The sequence below is a fragment of the Bufo gargarizans genome, chromosome 4 (assembly GCF_014858855.1).
Source record: "Bufo gargarizans isolate SCDJY-AF-19 chromosome 4, ASM1485885v1, whole genome shotgun sequence".
Taxonomy (NCBI): Eukaryota; Metazoa; Chordata; class Amphibia; order Anura; family Bufonidae; genus Bufo; species Bufo gargarizans.
The window spans coordinates 364,152,802-364,167,264 of record NC_058083.1 but is presented as its reverse complement, the minus strand read 5'-3'; the positions used below and the strand labels follow the sequence as shown (position 1 = coordinate 364,167,264).

Below are 14,463 nucleotides of genomic sequence, written 5' to 3'. Positions count from 1 at the left end.
ACAAGAATAGGACATGCTATATTTTTTTTGCAGGGCCACGGAACGGAGCTACAGATGCAGACAGCACACGGAGTGCTGTCCGCATCTTTTGCGGCCCCATTGAAGTGAATGGGTCCACACCCGAGCCGAAAAAATGCGGCCCACAACAACGGCTGTGTGCATGAGGCCTAATACTAATAATTAGAGAAGCCCAGTTTATTATATTCTTGTACATTTCTTAGTGGTGACATTATGCCCTATAGGGGATGGTCTCTGCTTTTCTTACAGTTTGTTTTGTTGCACAGATGCCTCGATCCACACAGCTTACCACTTGCCTGTCGCCAGCAGTGTACAAAATGGTCCGTTTGCTTGGATTTGAGGTCCAAAATAATGTGGACATAATAAGTCTCCTAGACGAGGACAATCGAGTGTGCTGGGACCCAATCTGTGAGAAAGTATCCTACTTCCCCTCAGGTATGCGGTCGCTTTTCTTTCCTCATTCTGGGGGGATGGGGGGGGGGTGGTGGTGGTTATATTGGCGAAATTTAGCAATTTTTGTAACCACGTATTTCATGTAAGCAGTTCCCAATAAAGGGACATTCACTGGACATGCTGCCTCCATTATTGTTTATTGGACCTCTGTGGGAAGTGACATCATCAGGTTCACTGGACTGCCAGCACAAGATTTCAACCAGTGGCTCAGTGATGTCAGGACCATAGGGAGGCAGAGGCGGGTCTCTATTCAGTTGAACATTTTTGGCCACTGCTAATAATGGGGACCACCACTTGGGCTCTTTTCAACTAATTTACATATGATTTAAAATACATTTTCGGGGGATCAGAGTATCAACAAACGGACATAAAGGTATGTTTGTGAGGCCCGGTATGTGAGCAGCAGGGCCCTAGCAACAGTTTAATTTGTGAATCGATGGAATCCTTTGTGTTACAGCAATAGCAACATTTAACCATAAAAGTTAAAATCTGCTTGCTGTTAAACCCACGTACATACTCTATGGGACAAGAATACTTGCAGGTTTTCAGATCTGTTTTATGCTTTATTTGTTGCAGTTTTTTCTTTAGTTTATACGATGCTGCCACATGTATATGAGACCTGTGGGTAAATCTGTGTGCTAAAGACTAATCTTGTTTTTGTGCTTTGGCTTTCAGGTGAGGGACTGGACTATGCTGAGAGTGTCAGGAAGCTGGGACCCCTCTGTGATGCTGTTCATACACATTTCCTGTCATTGTCTAATGAGAAGTACCAGGAAGCTTTTCATGATTGGTTTCAGTGGACCAACAACTGTGAGGTAGAGGTTTTGGTAATTGCCTACAGCATGTAGCGTTATTTGTATAGGAATTGCATATACTGGTGTTTTTTCTTAGGGCTCATGCACACGACCGTATACCCTCCGAGACATACGGTCCGTGAGCATATGTCCCGGAGCGGCATACATCGTGCGAAAGGGAGCGCACAGCATCATAGGTTACTGTGATACTGTGCGCATCGGGCCGCCGCGGGACTATTGTCCTGCGCTCATATGATCAGATTAGTGCAGGACAGTAGTCCCGCAGGCGGCCCGATGCGCACAGTATCATAGTAACCTATAATGCTGTGCGCTCCCGTGCGCACGATGTATGCTCGCGGTCCGTATGTCTCAGAGGGCATACGGTTGTGTGCGTGAGCCCTTAAACAGTTCTGCTAAGGCCAAGTAGGGGGTCTACTTTGTCCATATCAGAGCTCAGTTTAAAACAATTACCCTCGTCATCATCAATGAATCATGCAGTGGCTAGGGAAGATGTTAGATTCAGTTACCTTTGGTTAGAGGTGATCTTTATGACAATGCACTTTACAAGGCTCTAGTGCAGGCATCCTCAAACTGTGGCCCTCCAGCTGCTGTAAAACTACAACTCCCACAATGCCCTGCTGTAGGGTGATACCTGTAGGCTGTTCAGGCATGCTGGTTGCATTGCTAGTGCATTTCTCGGGGCTTCCGATTTAAATATTGATTCTTTCTTTGGCATTATTTACAGATGATATAGTTTTGTTTTTGGCATATCTTGTGAGAGACTTTTCTGGAGTTATTGGTTGAGGTTTCAGGGATTTCTCTATTGTTAAGATTAATTGGTACATGTGAGAAGTTTCATTTCTCACCCATATTCATTGGGGGCACAGGAACCGTGGGTATAGCTATGTCCTCTAGGAGGCGTTGACACTAGATAAAACTGTTAGCCCATCCCACGGCAGCTATACCCCCTCCAGCCTGGAGAGAGATCTTCAGTTTTTTCTAGTGTCAATAGGAGGCAAGACCTCACTGCTCTGTATAGACCTTTCTCTCATCTGCATTTGAACGGGGTATTCGTTTTGTGGCGCTCCGGTCCCGACTTGGCGCCCACCGCATCCCTCCTTCTACAGGGATTCCTTCCATTGGTCCTGGGTGTGCTAACGGTATCTACACAAAAGTTTCCCACCTTTCTCTTCCGAGCAAGAGATCCGGAAGCATGCGGCGTGGAAGCCCTGATATCTCCTTCACAGGAGTTCTCCCTCCTTACGTGTTTTCCCCCCTCCCCCTCCTACCCAGGGTTCTATGGAAGATCAGGATGGAGGGCATTCCGACAATCCTAATCGCTCCGGATTGGCCCCGTCACGCGTGGTACGCTGACCTCGTTCTCCTTCTAGGAGACGTCCCTTGGTCACTGCCACTCAGAAACAACCTTCTTTCTCATGGTCCGGTCTTACATGAGCATTTAAGGTCTTTTCTTTTAACGGCGTGGCTATTAAATCCACCATTCTGATATGGAAAGGGTTTTCGATGGACATCATCCGCACTATGATTCAGGCCAGAAAGCATGCATCATCCAGGATCTATTATAGGACCTGGAGGTCCTTCCTGGGCTTCTGTGGAAGCCTGGACATCCTCTCACTCCGTTTTTTCTCTCCCCACGGTCCTGTCCTTTCTACAATCAGGGTTGGACCTTGGTTTTGCCCTTAGTTCTTTGATGGGTCAGGTGTTGGTGCTTCTGTTGTGGTAAAAATATTAATAGTTGTAATCAGCCCGCATCAAAGTTAGTGTAAGGAAAAGGCAACTCCATCCTCCATCAGCTACAGCCAGAGAACCACACCAATGCTACCATCTTGATTCAATTCTCCTGACCATCTCCTCCCTCCTCCATGCCCAGTCCGTCCTTTTTATTGTCCAAGCAAAAGGTGTGCAAGGGGCTGGCCCAAGACAAGGATACAGGAAGTGATGACATATCAAAGGACAGGGAGGGGCAGCCAATGTGGCTGGGCAGACAATGGACACACCCCATCCCCGTATAAGGAAGGATGAGTCATGCCCATTACCCGACCAGCCAGGTGGCCGCCCACCCCCATCACTGTCAGCATGGACCTCATTTAACCTCCTCAGGACCGCCGTACGCAGGATTGCGTCCTGCCGGCGGTCCTGCTCTTCTGGGTGGACGCATATACGTGTCCTCCCGCGAGAGCCGAGATTTCCTGTGAACGCGGTAAGCGAGTGGATCTCCAGCCGGAAGGTAAGCGAGTAAGCGAGTGGATCTCCAGCCTGCCAGCGGCGATTTTTTTAACCCCTAACAGGTATATTAGACGCTGTTTTGATAACAGCGTCTAATATACCTGCTACCTGGTCCTCTGGTGGTCCCTTTTGTTAGGATCGACCACCAGAGGACACAGGTAGGTCAGTAAAGTCACACCAAACACTACACTACACTACACCCCCCCCCCCCTTCACTTATTTACCCTTTATAAACCCCTGATCACCCATGATCACCCCATATAAACTCCCTGATCCCCCCCCCCCTGTCATTGATCACCCCCCTGTCAGGCTCCGTTCAGACGTCCGTATGATTTTTACGGATCCACGGATACATGGATCGGATCCGCAAAACACATGCGGACGTCTGAATGGAGCCTTACAGGGGGTGATCAATGCCAGGGGGGTGATCACCCATATACACTCCCTGATCACCCCCTGTCATTGATCACCCCCCTGTAAGGCTCCATTCAGACGTCCGCATGATTTTTACGGATCCATGGATACATGGATCGGATCCGCAAAACACATGTGGACGTCTGAATGGAGCCTTACAGGGGGGTGATCAATGACCGGCGGGTGATCACCCATATACACTCCCTGATCACCCCCCTGTCATTGATCACCCCCCTGTAAGGCTCCATTCAGACGTCCGCATATGTTTTGCGGATCCGATGTCACGAGGGTGTCAAGAGCCACGTCTGACTCCGTTATACCCGGGGTCAGGAAGTCGCAGCGGGTGGCTGCGCGCTCTATGTCTAAAGATCACGTTGTTTCTTAGTGATTGTTTTCTGTGTTTGCCTTGCAATCCTTTTTGTCTCACTCAGGGATCCGTAGCTTCTCCTCCTCAGCTGTTTCTTGTCTGCCACTCCCAACCTCCTTATATTCTCCTCTCACACTTCTCTAGTTGCCAGTTATAGAGCTTCCTGCCTGGACTTCTATACTGACCCATTGGAGCTGTGAATCCTGGTTGTTGTTCCAGAGTGCTACCCTCCGGATCCCTGTTGGGCTTTTTGTTGTCTCCTGTTGTCGCCCATCTGGGATTATATGTTTAGTCTGTATTGTCTGTCCTCCCCTTGGTGTTTTCCTTTAGAGCTAGTGGTGCGGACTAGTGTTCCCACCGCCCTGTTCACTGTCTAGGGCTCATCTTAGGGAAAGCCAGGGTTTTAGGCACGTGATCGGCGTACGGGTGAGGAACCCGTCTAGGGACGTCAGGGCAGCCAGGTGCCAGCCGCAAGGTGAGTCAGGGGTCACCACCTTCCCTCTCACTTGGGCAGGGCCTTCCTCTTTCCCTCCCTCTGTGTCACGTATGTGATAGTCACGCCGATCGTGATATTGGGGGGGGGGGGGGGGGGGGGGAAAACTTTTTTTTTTCTCTCTACTTAGAATCCAATATGGATCCTATTGCTGCTTTGGCAAAACAGCTTCAAGGCCTGTCTTTGGAGGTGGCAGGATTGAAGGCGTCTGTCCTCCAACAACAGCAGCAAATGCAGCAGACCGCAAGCCCAGCTTGTTACAGAACCCAAGGTTGTTCTTCCTGACAGATTTTCTGGGGGAAGGGACAAATTTGTGACGTTCCGTGAGGCCTGCAAATTATATTTTAAGCTGCGCCCTTACTCCGCAGGTAATGAAGAACAGCAGGTGGGGATTGTTATTTCCCTGCTTCAGGGGGACCCGCAATCCTGGGCGTTCTCGTTACCCCCTGGTTCCCAGGCTCTCCGGTCAGTGGAGGGATTTTTTGGGGCTTTGGGTCTCATATATGATGACCCTGACCGAGTCGCCCTGGCTGAGTCGAAGTTACGGAGACTCCTACAGGGAGATCGGCCAGCAGAGGAATATTGCTCAGAGTTCCGTAGGTGGGCTACGGATACTCAGTGGAACGACCCGGCTCTCAGGAGTCAGTTCTGCTCTGGGTTATCTGAAAGGGTTAAGGATGCGCTGGCGCTGTATGAGACCCCCCTTTCCCTTGATGCTGTTATGTCCCTCTCTATCAGAATAGATAGACGTCTTAGGGAGAGATTGAAAATTCCTGAGCAATTGGTAACCTCTCCCAAGCAGCAGTTAGTCTGTACTGACTTAGATGAGCCTATGCAGCTAGGAGGAACTTCTCGTCAGGTCCGTCCTCCTGAGGTTCGCGGTAGGTGGGGGGCTTGTTTTTTCTGTGGGGGGAGGGGTCATTTCATTAATGTCTGTCCCTCCTTTCTCAAAAACAAAAGACCGTCGGAAAACTACTAACCCTAGGCTGTGCGGAGGATGTCAGCCGGGGGGTATGTTTCCTCCATACGAACATCTCAATTTGTGTTGCCAGCGGTTATTGTTTTTGGTGTTAAGACGGAGTCTATTTCTTTTTTTTCTAGACAGTGGAGCAGGGGTAAATTTGATAGATGCCCATTTTGCCCGCACTAGGGGTTTGTCTCTCTGTACGCTGCAGAGACCTATACCCATATTCGCTATTGATTCTGCTCCTCTGTCTCAGAGAAACCTCACTCACATTGTCCATAACTTACACCTTCGGGTAGGGGACCACCATAATGAGTGTCTTTCATGTTATGTTCTGGAGGGCCTTCCCTCTCCTGTGGTATTGGGTCTTCCCTGGTTGGTAGCGCACAATCCAGTGGTGGATTGGCAGGCCAGGGAGATATTGGAGTGGAGTGAGCATTGCAGAGAGAATTGCTTAAATAACAATTGCTTAATCGCCTCCATAGCTTCCCTACCTACATTTATTTCGGACTTTGAGGACGTTTTTTCTGAAAAGGGTTGTCAGAAGCTACCACCTCATCGTCCTCATGATTGCCCGGTTAACCTGATTCCCGGTGCAAAATTACCCAAGTCCAGGTTGTATAATCTTTCGGGTCCCGAGAGACAAGCCATGATAGATTATATCTCCGAGAGTCTGGCTAAGGGACACATCAGACCCTCTTCTTCACCCGTGGCTGCAGGGTTTTTCTTTGTTAAAAAGAAAGATGGGGGCCTGCGTCCTTGCCTAGATTTCCGTGAGCTAAACCGGATAACCATCCGAGACCCATACCCTCTTCCTCTCATTCCTGACCTTTTTAATCAGATTGCGGGTGCTAGGTGGTTCTCCAAACTTGATCTTAGGGGGGCCTACAATCTGATTCGTATCAAGGAAGGGGATGAGTGGAAGACAGCTTTTAACACCCCTGAGGGGCATTATGAAAATTTAGTCATGCCTTTCGGTCTGACCAATGCCCCTGCTGTCTTCCAACATTTCATTAATGATATTTTTAGTCGTCTCATCGGCAGGTTTGTAGTCATATACCTAGATGATATCTTAATTTATTCGGCTGATCTGAAAACACATGAAGTACATGTCAGGCAAGTACTGCAGGTCCTACGGACGAATAAATTATATGCGAAAATTGAAAAATGTGTCTTCGCCGTTCGGCAAATACAGTTCCTGGGATATCTATTATCTGCTTCAGGTCTCCGTATGGATCCTAGGAAGGTCCAGGCAATTTTAGATTGGGATCTTCCTGAGAACCTTAAAGCTCTACAACGGTTTTTGGGTTTCGCAAATTTCTATAGAAAGTTCATTAAAAATTATTCAGTGATCATTAAAACCCTTACTGACATGACTAGGAAGGGGACTGATTTTTCTAAATGGTTTGACGCCGCTAAAATTGCATTTTACTCTAAAAGAGAGATTTACCTCGGCGCCTGTTCTAATTCAACCTGATGTCTCCCAGCCTTTTATTGTTGAAGTAGATGCGTCAGAGGTGGGAGTGGGGGCTGTATTGTCTCAGGGTCCGTCTCCTGTCAAATGGCGTCCTTGCGCTTTCTTTTCCAAAAAGTTATCTACAGCAGAAAAGAACTATGATATTGGAAATAGGGAACTGTTGGCGATTAAACTGGCATTTGAAGAGTGGCGTCACTTCTTAGAGCGAGCAATCCACCCCGTCACGGTGATTACGGATCACAAAAACCTTCTGTACCTAGAATCGGCTAAGCGTCTCACCCCTAGACAAGCTAGGTGGTCGCTATTCTTTACCAGATTTAACTTTGTAATCACCTATCGTCCTGGGGCAAAAAATACCAAGGCAGACGCATTATCTCGTAGTTTCCCTGGAGGGGGTAATGTTAGTGATCCGGTACCTATTTTACAAAGAGGAGTGGTTGTCTCTGCTGTACACTCTGTTCTAGAGGGAAAAGTGTTAGAGGCCCAGGGGGACGCCCCGGCCTCTTGTCCCTCAGAGAAATTGTTTGTACCGTTAAACCTGCGTCTTGAATTATTAAAGGAACATCATAATTCGGCACTTGCTGGGCACCCGGGTAGTAAAGCAACCTTGGAGCTATTGTCTCGTCGTTTTTGGTGGCCAAGGTTGCGTCAGGATGTAATGGATTTCGTGTCTACTTGTTCTACTTGTGCACGCGCGAAAGTCTCTCATACACGTCCAGCAGGGTCTTTATTGCCACTTTTCATCCCCAATAGGCCATGGACACATCTGTCAATGGATTTCATCACTGACTTACCGTTGTCTGTGGGTAAAACAGTTATCTTGGTAGTAGTAGACAGGTTTAGCAAAATGGTACACTTTATTGCGCTACCCGCACTTCCTAATGCTAAGACTCTTGCTCAGGTGTTTATCAGTGAAATCGTGAAGCTTCACGGGGTCCCTTCCGATGTGGTTTCGGATCGGGGAACCCAGTTTTTCTCGTACATTCCATTGGGGGACACAGACCATGGGTATAGCTTAGAGGTATTACTAGGAGGGACACTATGCAAAAACGAAGCTCCTCCTCCTCGGGCTATACCCCCAGACACCTCCAGGAGGACTTCAGTCTTTGCTTAGTGTCTGTCCAAGGAGGTGACGCTTACTCTTCTCCTGTTTGTTATTTTTTTTTTTTCTGTTTTCAGATGGGGACGCAGGTCAGCATTGCGCTTTCCTGGCCCCCGTGGAGTGTCTGCCACCGTCTTTCGACGTGTCCTGGCTACCTCCCATCCCCCCACAGAAGAAAAGTGGATCCAGGCTCAACATGTCAGCTCTGGCATCCCACCAGCTGCTGGGACGCCTGCTGCCTACCCTCCTCCAGAGCACTGTTCTCCTGGATTGGAGTCAGAAGTCTGAAGAGGCGCATCCCTGCTGGTCTGGACATCGAGGGAGCATGCTGAGCAGATAAGTATTGCCCAGTCCCTCCCCCTCCCTCTGTGTCTGTTTGTCTGTGGCTACCTGGGTGAGCTTGAAGAAGGATCCTGAACTGGAGTACTGGCATCTCTTCCCCCTTAAACTGTGGGCTTCAGCGCTTCTCTCGTCGGGCCTTGGCTGCTGCGCTCTCTCAGCGCCCGCCGGCAGGCCGCTCCTCCATGGCCTCGTTAACCCCTGCTGCACCACGTGTTTGTTTAAATCGCACGCGCGCATATTTTTGCGCATATTTTTTCGCGCACTTTTTTCGCGCCATAGTGACGCGTTCGGGGGGGCGGAGCCTCGGCATGCCGCTCTGACTCTCCTTACACCGGAGACTCTGTTTGCTCACGGCCGTGCAGCTCCTCATCTCTCTACACCGGAGACTTCTGCTAGCGTTGCCTGGGTGGTAGGAGAACAGCTTGCTCTGCTCCTGATCTTTGCAGCAACTGGTAGGAGATCTTTTACTGTGGGGTTCCATCATGCCAAAGCCTGGGGCACTTAAATCTGCCAAGGCCTCCTCTCAGGCTCTTTTGGGGTCATGCAAGGTGTGCCTTCTGCCTTTTTCTGCCTCTGGCACCTGTGACTCGTGCCCTGCTCCTGGACAGGATCAGCCTCCTTCTCTTGCTCAGCCCAGTCCTCCCTCTGCCCCTGCGGAACCGGCGGTACCCGCCTGGGCTTCCGCCATGTCTAGTGCGGCAGCGGATCTGGCCCTAGTTGCCAAGGCAGCCATGTCCTTCATGGAGCGTATGGCAGCTACTACTCCAGTGGCGTCCACCGCTCCATCTCCTCTCAATGATTCTCACAGGGGGCGTCTGACGTCTAAGAGGCAGCGTGAGCGGCAGCATTCCTCATCGGATGACTCCGCTTCTCCCCCACGCCTTGAGGCATGCCCGGTTGACTCTCCCTCTCGTGGGGAGCGCAAATCCGAAGGGGAATTGTCCGGATCGGACGAGGCCACGGAGCGGGAACCCCTGCCTAAGCTTTCCACCATGGTATCCGAATTGGTGGAGGCTGTCCGTGACACTTTTAATATCCACGGAGATTCCACTCCCTCCACTAGTCGGGAGTTCTCCCTCTTTCCGCCCAAAAGGCCCGAATCCGCGGTGTTCCCCGTTCATGAGGAATTCACAGCGGTCATATCAAAGGCTTGGGACCGACCCAATCAGAAATTTTCGGCCACCAAGCGCATGGATACGCTTTACCCTTTCCCCTCTGACTCGGTGGAAAAGTGGACTTCTTCCCCTAAGGTAGATCCTCCGGTGGCCAGGTTGGCCAAGAACACGGCCCTTCCTGTCCTAGACGGTTCCTCCCTGCAGGATGCGGTGGACAGACGCCTGGATTCACTTTCCAAGTCCATCTTCTCTCTGGCGGGCACTTCCCTGCGACCGGCTTTTGCGTCGGCTTGGGTTGCCAGAGCCCTTACGGCGTGGTTGCGGCGCCACCACCAGGATCTGACGGAACAGGGCGCCCCTGCAGACACTTTGGAATTTATTCTCCAAATGTCTCAGGCTTCTAAATATCTCTGTGAGGCTTCAATGGATATCGGTTCCCTATTTGCCCGTATTTCGGCCCTCTCGGTCATTCAGCGTAGAGAGGTTTGGTTGAAGGTGTGGGATGCTGATGCTTCTTCCAAGCGTTCCCTCGCTAACCTTCCCTTTGAAGGATCTAGACTCTTTGGAGCCCAGTTGGACGAATTCATTTCTGCCGCAACGGGGGGCAAGAGTACTCATCTGCCTCAACCCAGATCCAAACGGCCCTTTCGATCTCGGGCTTCAGGGTTCCGGGGCCAGTCCTTTCGTCGCTTCTCCACAGCCAGGACGTCTTCGTCCTCGTCGGCTGGGGGATCCCAGGAATCCCGCAAGAAGCCTTTCTTCAAACCCCAGCCCTCTTGGCGACCACGGGCACAGTCAACCCGTCCCCCTGCTCCCAAGCAGCCCTCCGCATGAAGGGGTGCCCCCACCCCTCGTGGTGGGGGCCGTTTGCTCTCCTTTCAGCAGGTCTGGAGGGCTCACGTTCAGGACGACTGGGCTATGGAGATTGTGACGTCCGGTTACAAATTGGAGTTCGCGTCCAGCCCGCCGGAACGCTTTTAACCGTCTCGCGTTCCGGGGGATCCAGCCAGGGCCTCGGACCTCCTTTTGGCGGTCTCCTCTCTTCTGGACCAGGGTGTCATTTTTCCCGTTCCCCCGGAGGAACAGGGAACAGGTTTTTACTCAAACCTGTTCGTCGTTCCGAAGAAGGAGGGGTCGGTGCGCCCGATACTGGATCTGAAGCTTCTGAACAAGTTTCTAAGGGTGCGGAAGTTTCGCATGGAGTCCCTTCGCTCCAGTTATTGCTTCTCTGCTTCCGGGGGAATTTCTCGCGTCTGTGGACATTCAAGACGCCTACTTACACGTCCCGATTGCGAAGTCTCACCATCGCTTTCTGCGTTTTGCCATCTGGGGTCGTCATTACCAGTTTGTCGCCCTGCCTTTTGGGTTGGCGACCGCCCCTCGCGTTTTCACCAAGGTTTTGGCGCCTCTCATGGCGCTTCTTCGCACCAGGGGCATCTCGTTGTTGCCCTACCTGGACGACATCTTGATAAAAGCCCCGTCTCTTCCACAGGCCGAGGACAGCGTCCGAATTACCGTTCAATCTCTAGAACGGTTCGGGTGGCTGATCAATCTACCAAAATCCTCTCTGCACCCTTCCCAGAGACTCTCCTTCCTGGGGATGATTTTGGACACCTCGAGTTCTCGGGTGTTTCTTCCGGATTCCAAGTCCTCTCAGATTCGGAGGGCGGTGTCGCTCCTTCTACAAGCTCCTCGTCCCACCATTCGGGAGTGCATGCGGGTTCTGGGCCTTATGGTCGCCTCCTTCGAGGCGATTCCGTATGCCCAGTTCCACACTCGATTGTTACAACAGTGGATTCTTGCCCTATGGGACAAGACCTCTCGTGGTCTGGACGCTCCCGTCCGCCTGTCCCGGCACGTTCGGTTGTCTCTCCCCTGGTGGCAGGCCTCCCCGAATCTCTCATCAGGGAGGTCCTTCCTTCCGTTCTCCTGGACGATAGTCACCACCGATGCCAGCCTCATCGGTTGGGGAGGCGTTCTCCGGAACCTCACAGTTCAGGGGGTCTGGTCGACGGAGGAATCCTGTCTTCCGATAAACGTTTTGGAACTAAGGGCGATCTTCAACTCCCTCTCCCACTGGACTTCCCTCCTTGCGGCTCGGCCGGTGCGTGTTCAGTCGGACAATGTCACGGCTGTGGCCTACGTCAATCATCAGGGCGGAACGCGCAGTCGGGCAGTGATGCAGGAGGTGGCGAGGATCCTCCTATGGGCGGAGTCTCATGTTCCAGTGTTGACGGCGGTGTACATTCCGGGCGTCGACAACTGGACGGCAGATTTTCTGAGCCGCACCAAGGTGGATCCGGGAGAGTGGTCCCTACATCCGGAGGTGTTCGAGGACATCTGCCGCCGATGGGGCCGTCCGGACGTGGATTTAATGGCGTCCCGGCTAAACAACAAGGTGCCGGTGTTCCTGGCCCGCGCTCGGGACCAAAGGGCGTGCGGAGTGGATGCGCTGGTGTCTCCTTGGCAGCGATTCGACCTCCTCTATGTCTTCCCTCCACTTCCTCTGTTGCCGAAGGTGCTGCGCAAGATCGAGGCGGAGGGGATACTAACCATTCTTATCGCTCCGGATTGGCCTCGCCGCGCCTGGTTCTCCAACGTCGTCCGAATGTTAGCGGACGTTCCGTGGCCTCTTCCCGACAGAGAGGATCTTCTATCTCAGGGACCGCTCTTCCACCAGAATTCACGTCAGTTGCGTTTAACGGCGTGGCTATTGAGACCTACATCCTGAGGAAGAGAGGCTTCTCTGATGCAGTGGTGAGAACCATGATCAGAGCTCGAAAGCCGGCTTCTTCGCGGATCTATTATCGCACCTGGAGGGCCTATCTAACCTTTTGTGAGAAGTCGGGTTTTCCGCCGCTTCGTTTCTCTGTTCCGGTGGTGCTGGCCTTTCTACAGTCCGGCGTTGAGGTGGGGCTGTCGCTCAGTTCTTTGAAGGGTCAGGTTTCGGCCTTGGCGGTCTTTTTTCAACGGTCTATTGCCTTTTTGGGGCCTGTGAGAACCTTCCTGCAGGGGGTGGCGCATTCGGTTCCTCCGTATGTTCCTCCCTTACCCCCCTGGGATCTTAACCTGGTCCTGCGCGCCCTTCAGGATGCGCCTTTTGAGCCTCTGAGGGAGGTCTCCCTAGTCTTCCTCACCTGGAAGGTGGTTTTTCTGGTGGCCATTACCTCCATCAGGAGGGTTTCGGAGCTGGCCGCGCTTTCCTGTCGGGAGCCTTTTCTGGTCTTCCACCAGGATAAGGTGGTGCTACGGCCGGTTCCTTCTTTTTTGCCCAAGGTGGTTTCCCCGTTCCACCTTAACGAGGATCTTGTCCTGCCCTCTTTTTGTCCTTCTCCGGCGAACCCCAAGGAACGTGCTCTCCACTCCCTGGACGTCGTCAGGGCCCTGAAAGTGTATCTGGGGGCCACCGCCTCCTTTCGTCGTTCGGACTCCCTCTTTGTGGTTCCCGAGGGGTCTCGTAAGGGTCTGGCGGCTTCCAAGGTTACTGTGGCGCGGTGGATCCGTTCCGCTATTGCTGCGGCCTATCGCGCTCGTGGTCAGGTTCCCCCGTCGCGGATTACCGCTCACTCCACAAGGGCAGTGGGAGCTTCCTGGGCCAGACGCAATCGCGCCTCCGCCTCCCAGTTGTGTAAGGCTGCCACTTGGTCGTCCTTGCATACGTTCACAAAGTTTTATCAGTTGCACTCGCTGGCTTCGGCTGATGCTGTCCTCGGGCGCAGGGTATTGCAGGCCGTGGTGCCCGTTTAACGGTTGGACGTTTTTTCTCCTGGCGGTGTTGGTTTTTCCCACCCCATGGACTGCTTTTGGACGTCCCATGGTCTGTGTCCCCCAATGGAATGTACGAGAAAAGGAGATTTTTGTGAAACTCACCTGTAAAATCTTTTTCTCGTCTTTTCCATTGGGGGACACAGCTCCCGCCCGCTTTTTTTGTTTAGTTGGTGTGTTGGTTTCCATTGTGGTTTTTTCAGTTCTCCTTCTCCTACTGCTTTTGCAACGACTGAAGTCCTCCTGGAGGTGTCTGGGGGTATAGCCCGAGGAGGAGGAGCTTCGTTTTTGCATAGTGTCCCTCCTTGTAATACCTCTAAGCTATACCCATGGTCTGTGTCCCCCAATGGAAAAGACGAGAAAAAGATTTTACAGGTGAGTTTCACAAAAATCTCCTTATTTCTAAGTTTTGGAAAGCTTTTTGTTCCCGTTTGGGGGTACACTTGTCCTTTTCCTCAGCTTTCCATCCTCAGTCGAATGGACAGACTGAGCGTACCAACCAAGGTCTGAAAACCAAGAGGTGTGGTCATCATATTTACCGTTAGCCGAGTTTGCCATAAATAATCGCTGTCAGGAATCCACTGGCAAGTCACCATTTCTTGGTGCATACGGTTTTCATCCCCAATTTTGTACTTTCAAAGAGGGGGGGTCTTCTGGGGTTCCCGAAGAGGAACGTTTTTCTTCATCTCTTTCATCGGTATGGCAGAAGGTGCAAGCTAACTTGAAAAATATGAGTGGTAAATATAAATGCATGGCCGATAAGAAACGGTCGCCAGGTCTGGACCTAGGAGTGAATGACTATGTGTGGTTGTCTACTAGGAATATTAAGTTGAAGGTTCCCTCTTGGAAACTGGGCCCGAGGTTCATTGGTCCTTATAAAATAGTAGCCGTCATTAACCCTGTGGCTTTTCG

General features: G+C 51.6%; 1 protein-coding gene across 6 annotated transcripts in view; it reads left to right on the top strand.

Annotated features, from left to right (window-relative positions):
• The window catches only part of ERMARD (ER membrane associated RNA degradation), a 294,895-nt gene that overhangs the window by 41,509 nt on the left and 238,923 nt on the right, over positions 1–14,463 (top strand). For all 6 annotated transcript variants that reach the window (XM_044290348.1, XM_044290351.1, XM_044290345.1 and 3 more), the window contains 2 exons: positions 285–453; positions 1,147–1,286. In XM_044290348.1, coding sequence (XP_044146283.1) covers positions 285–453; positions 1,147–1,286 — 309 coding nt within the window. The remainder of the gene's footprint in view (positions 1–284; positions 454–1,146; positions 1,287–14,463) is intronic.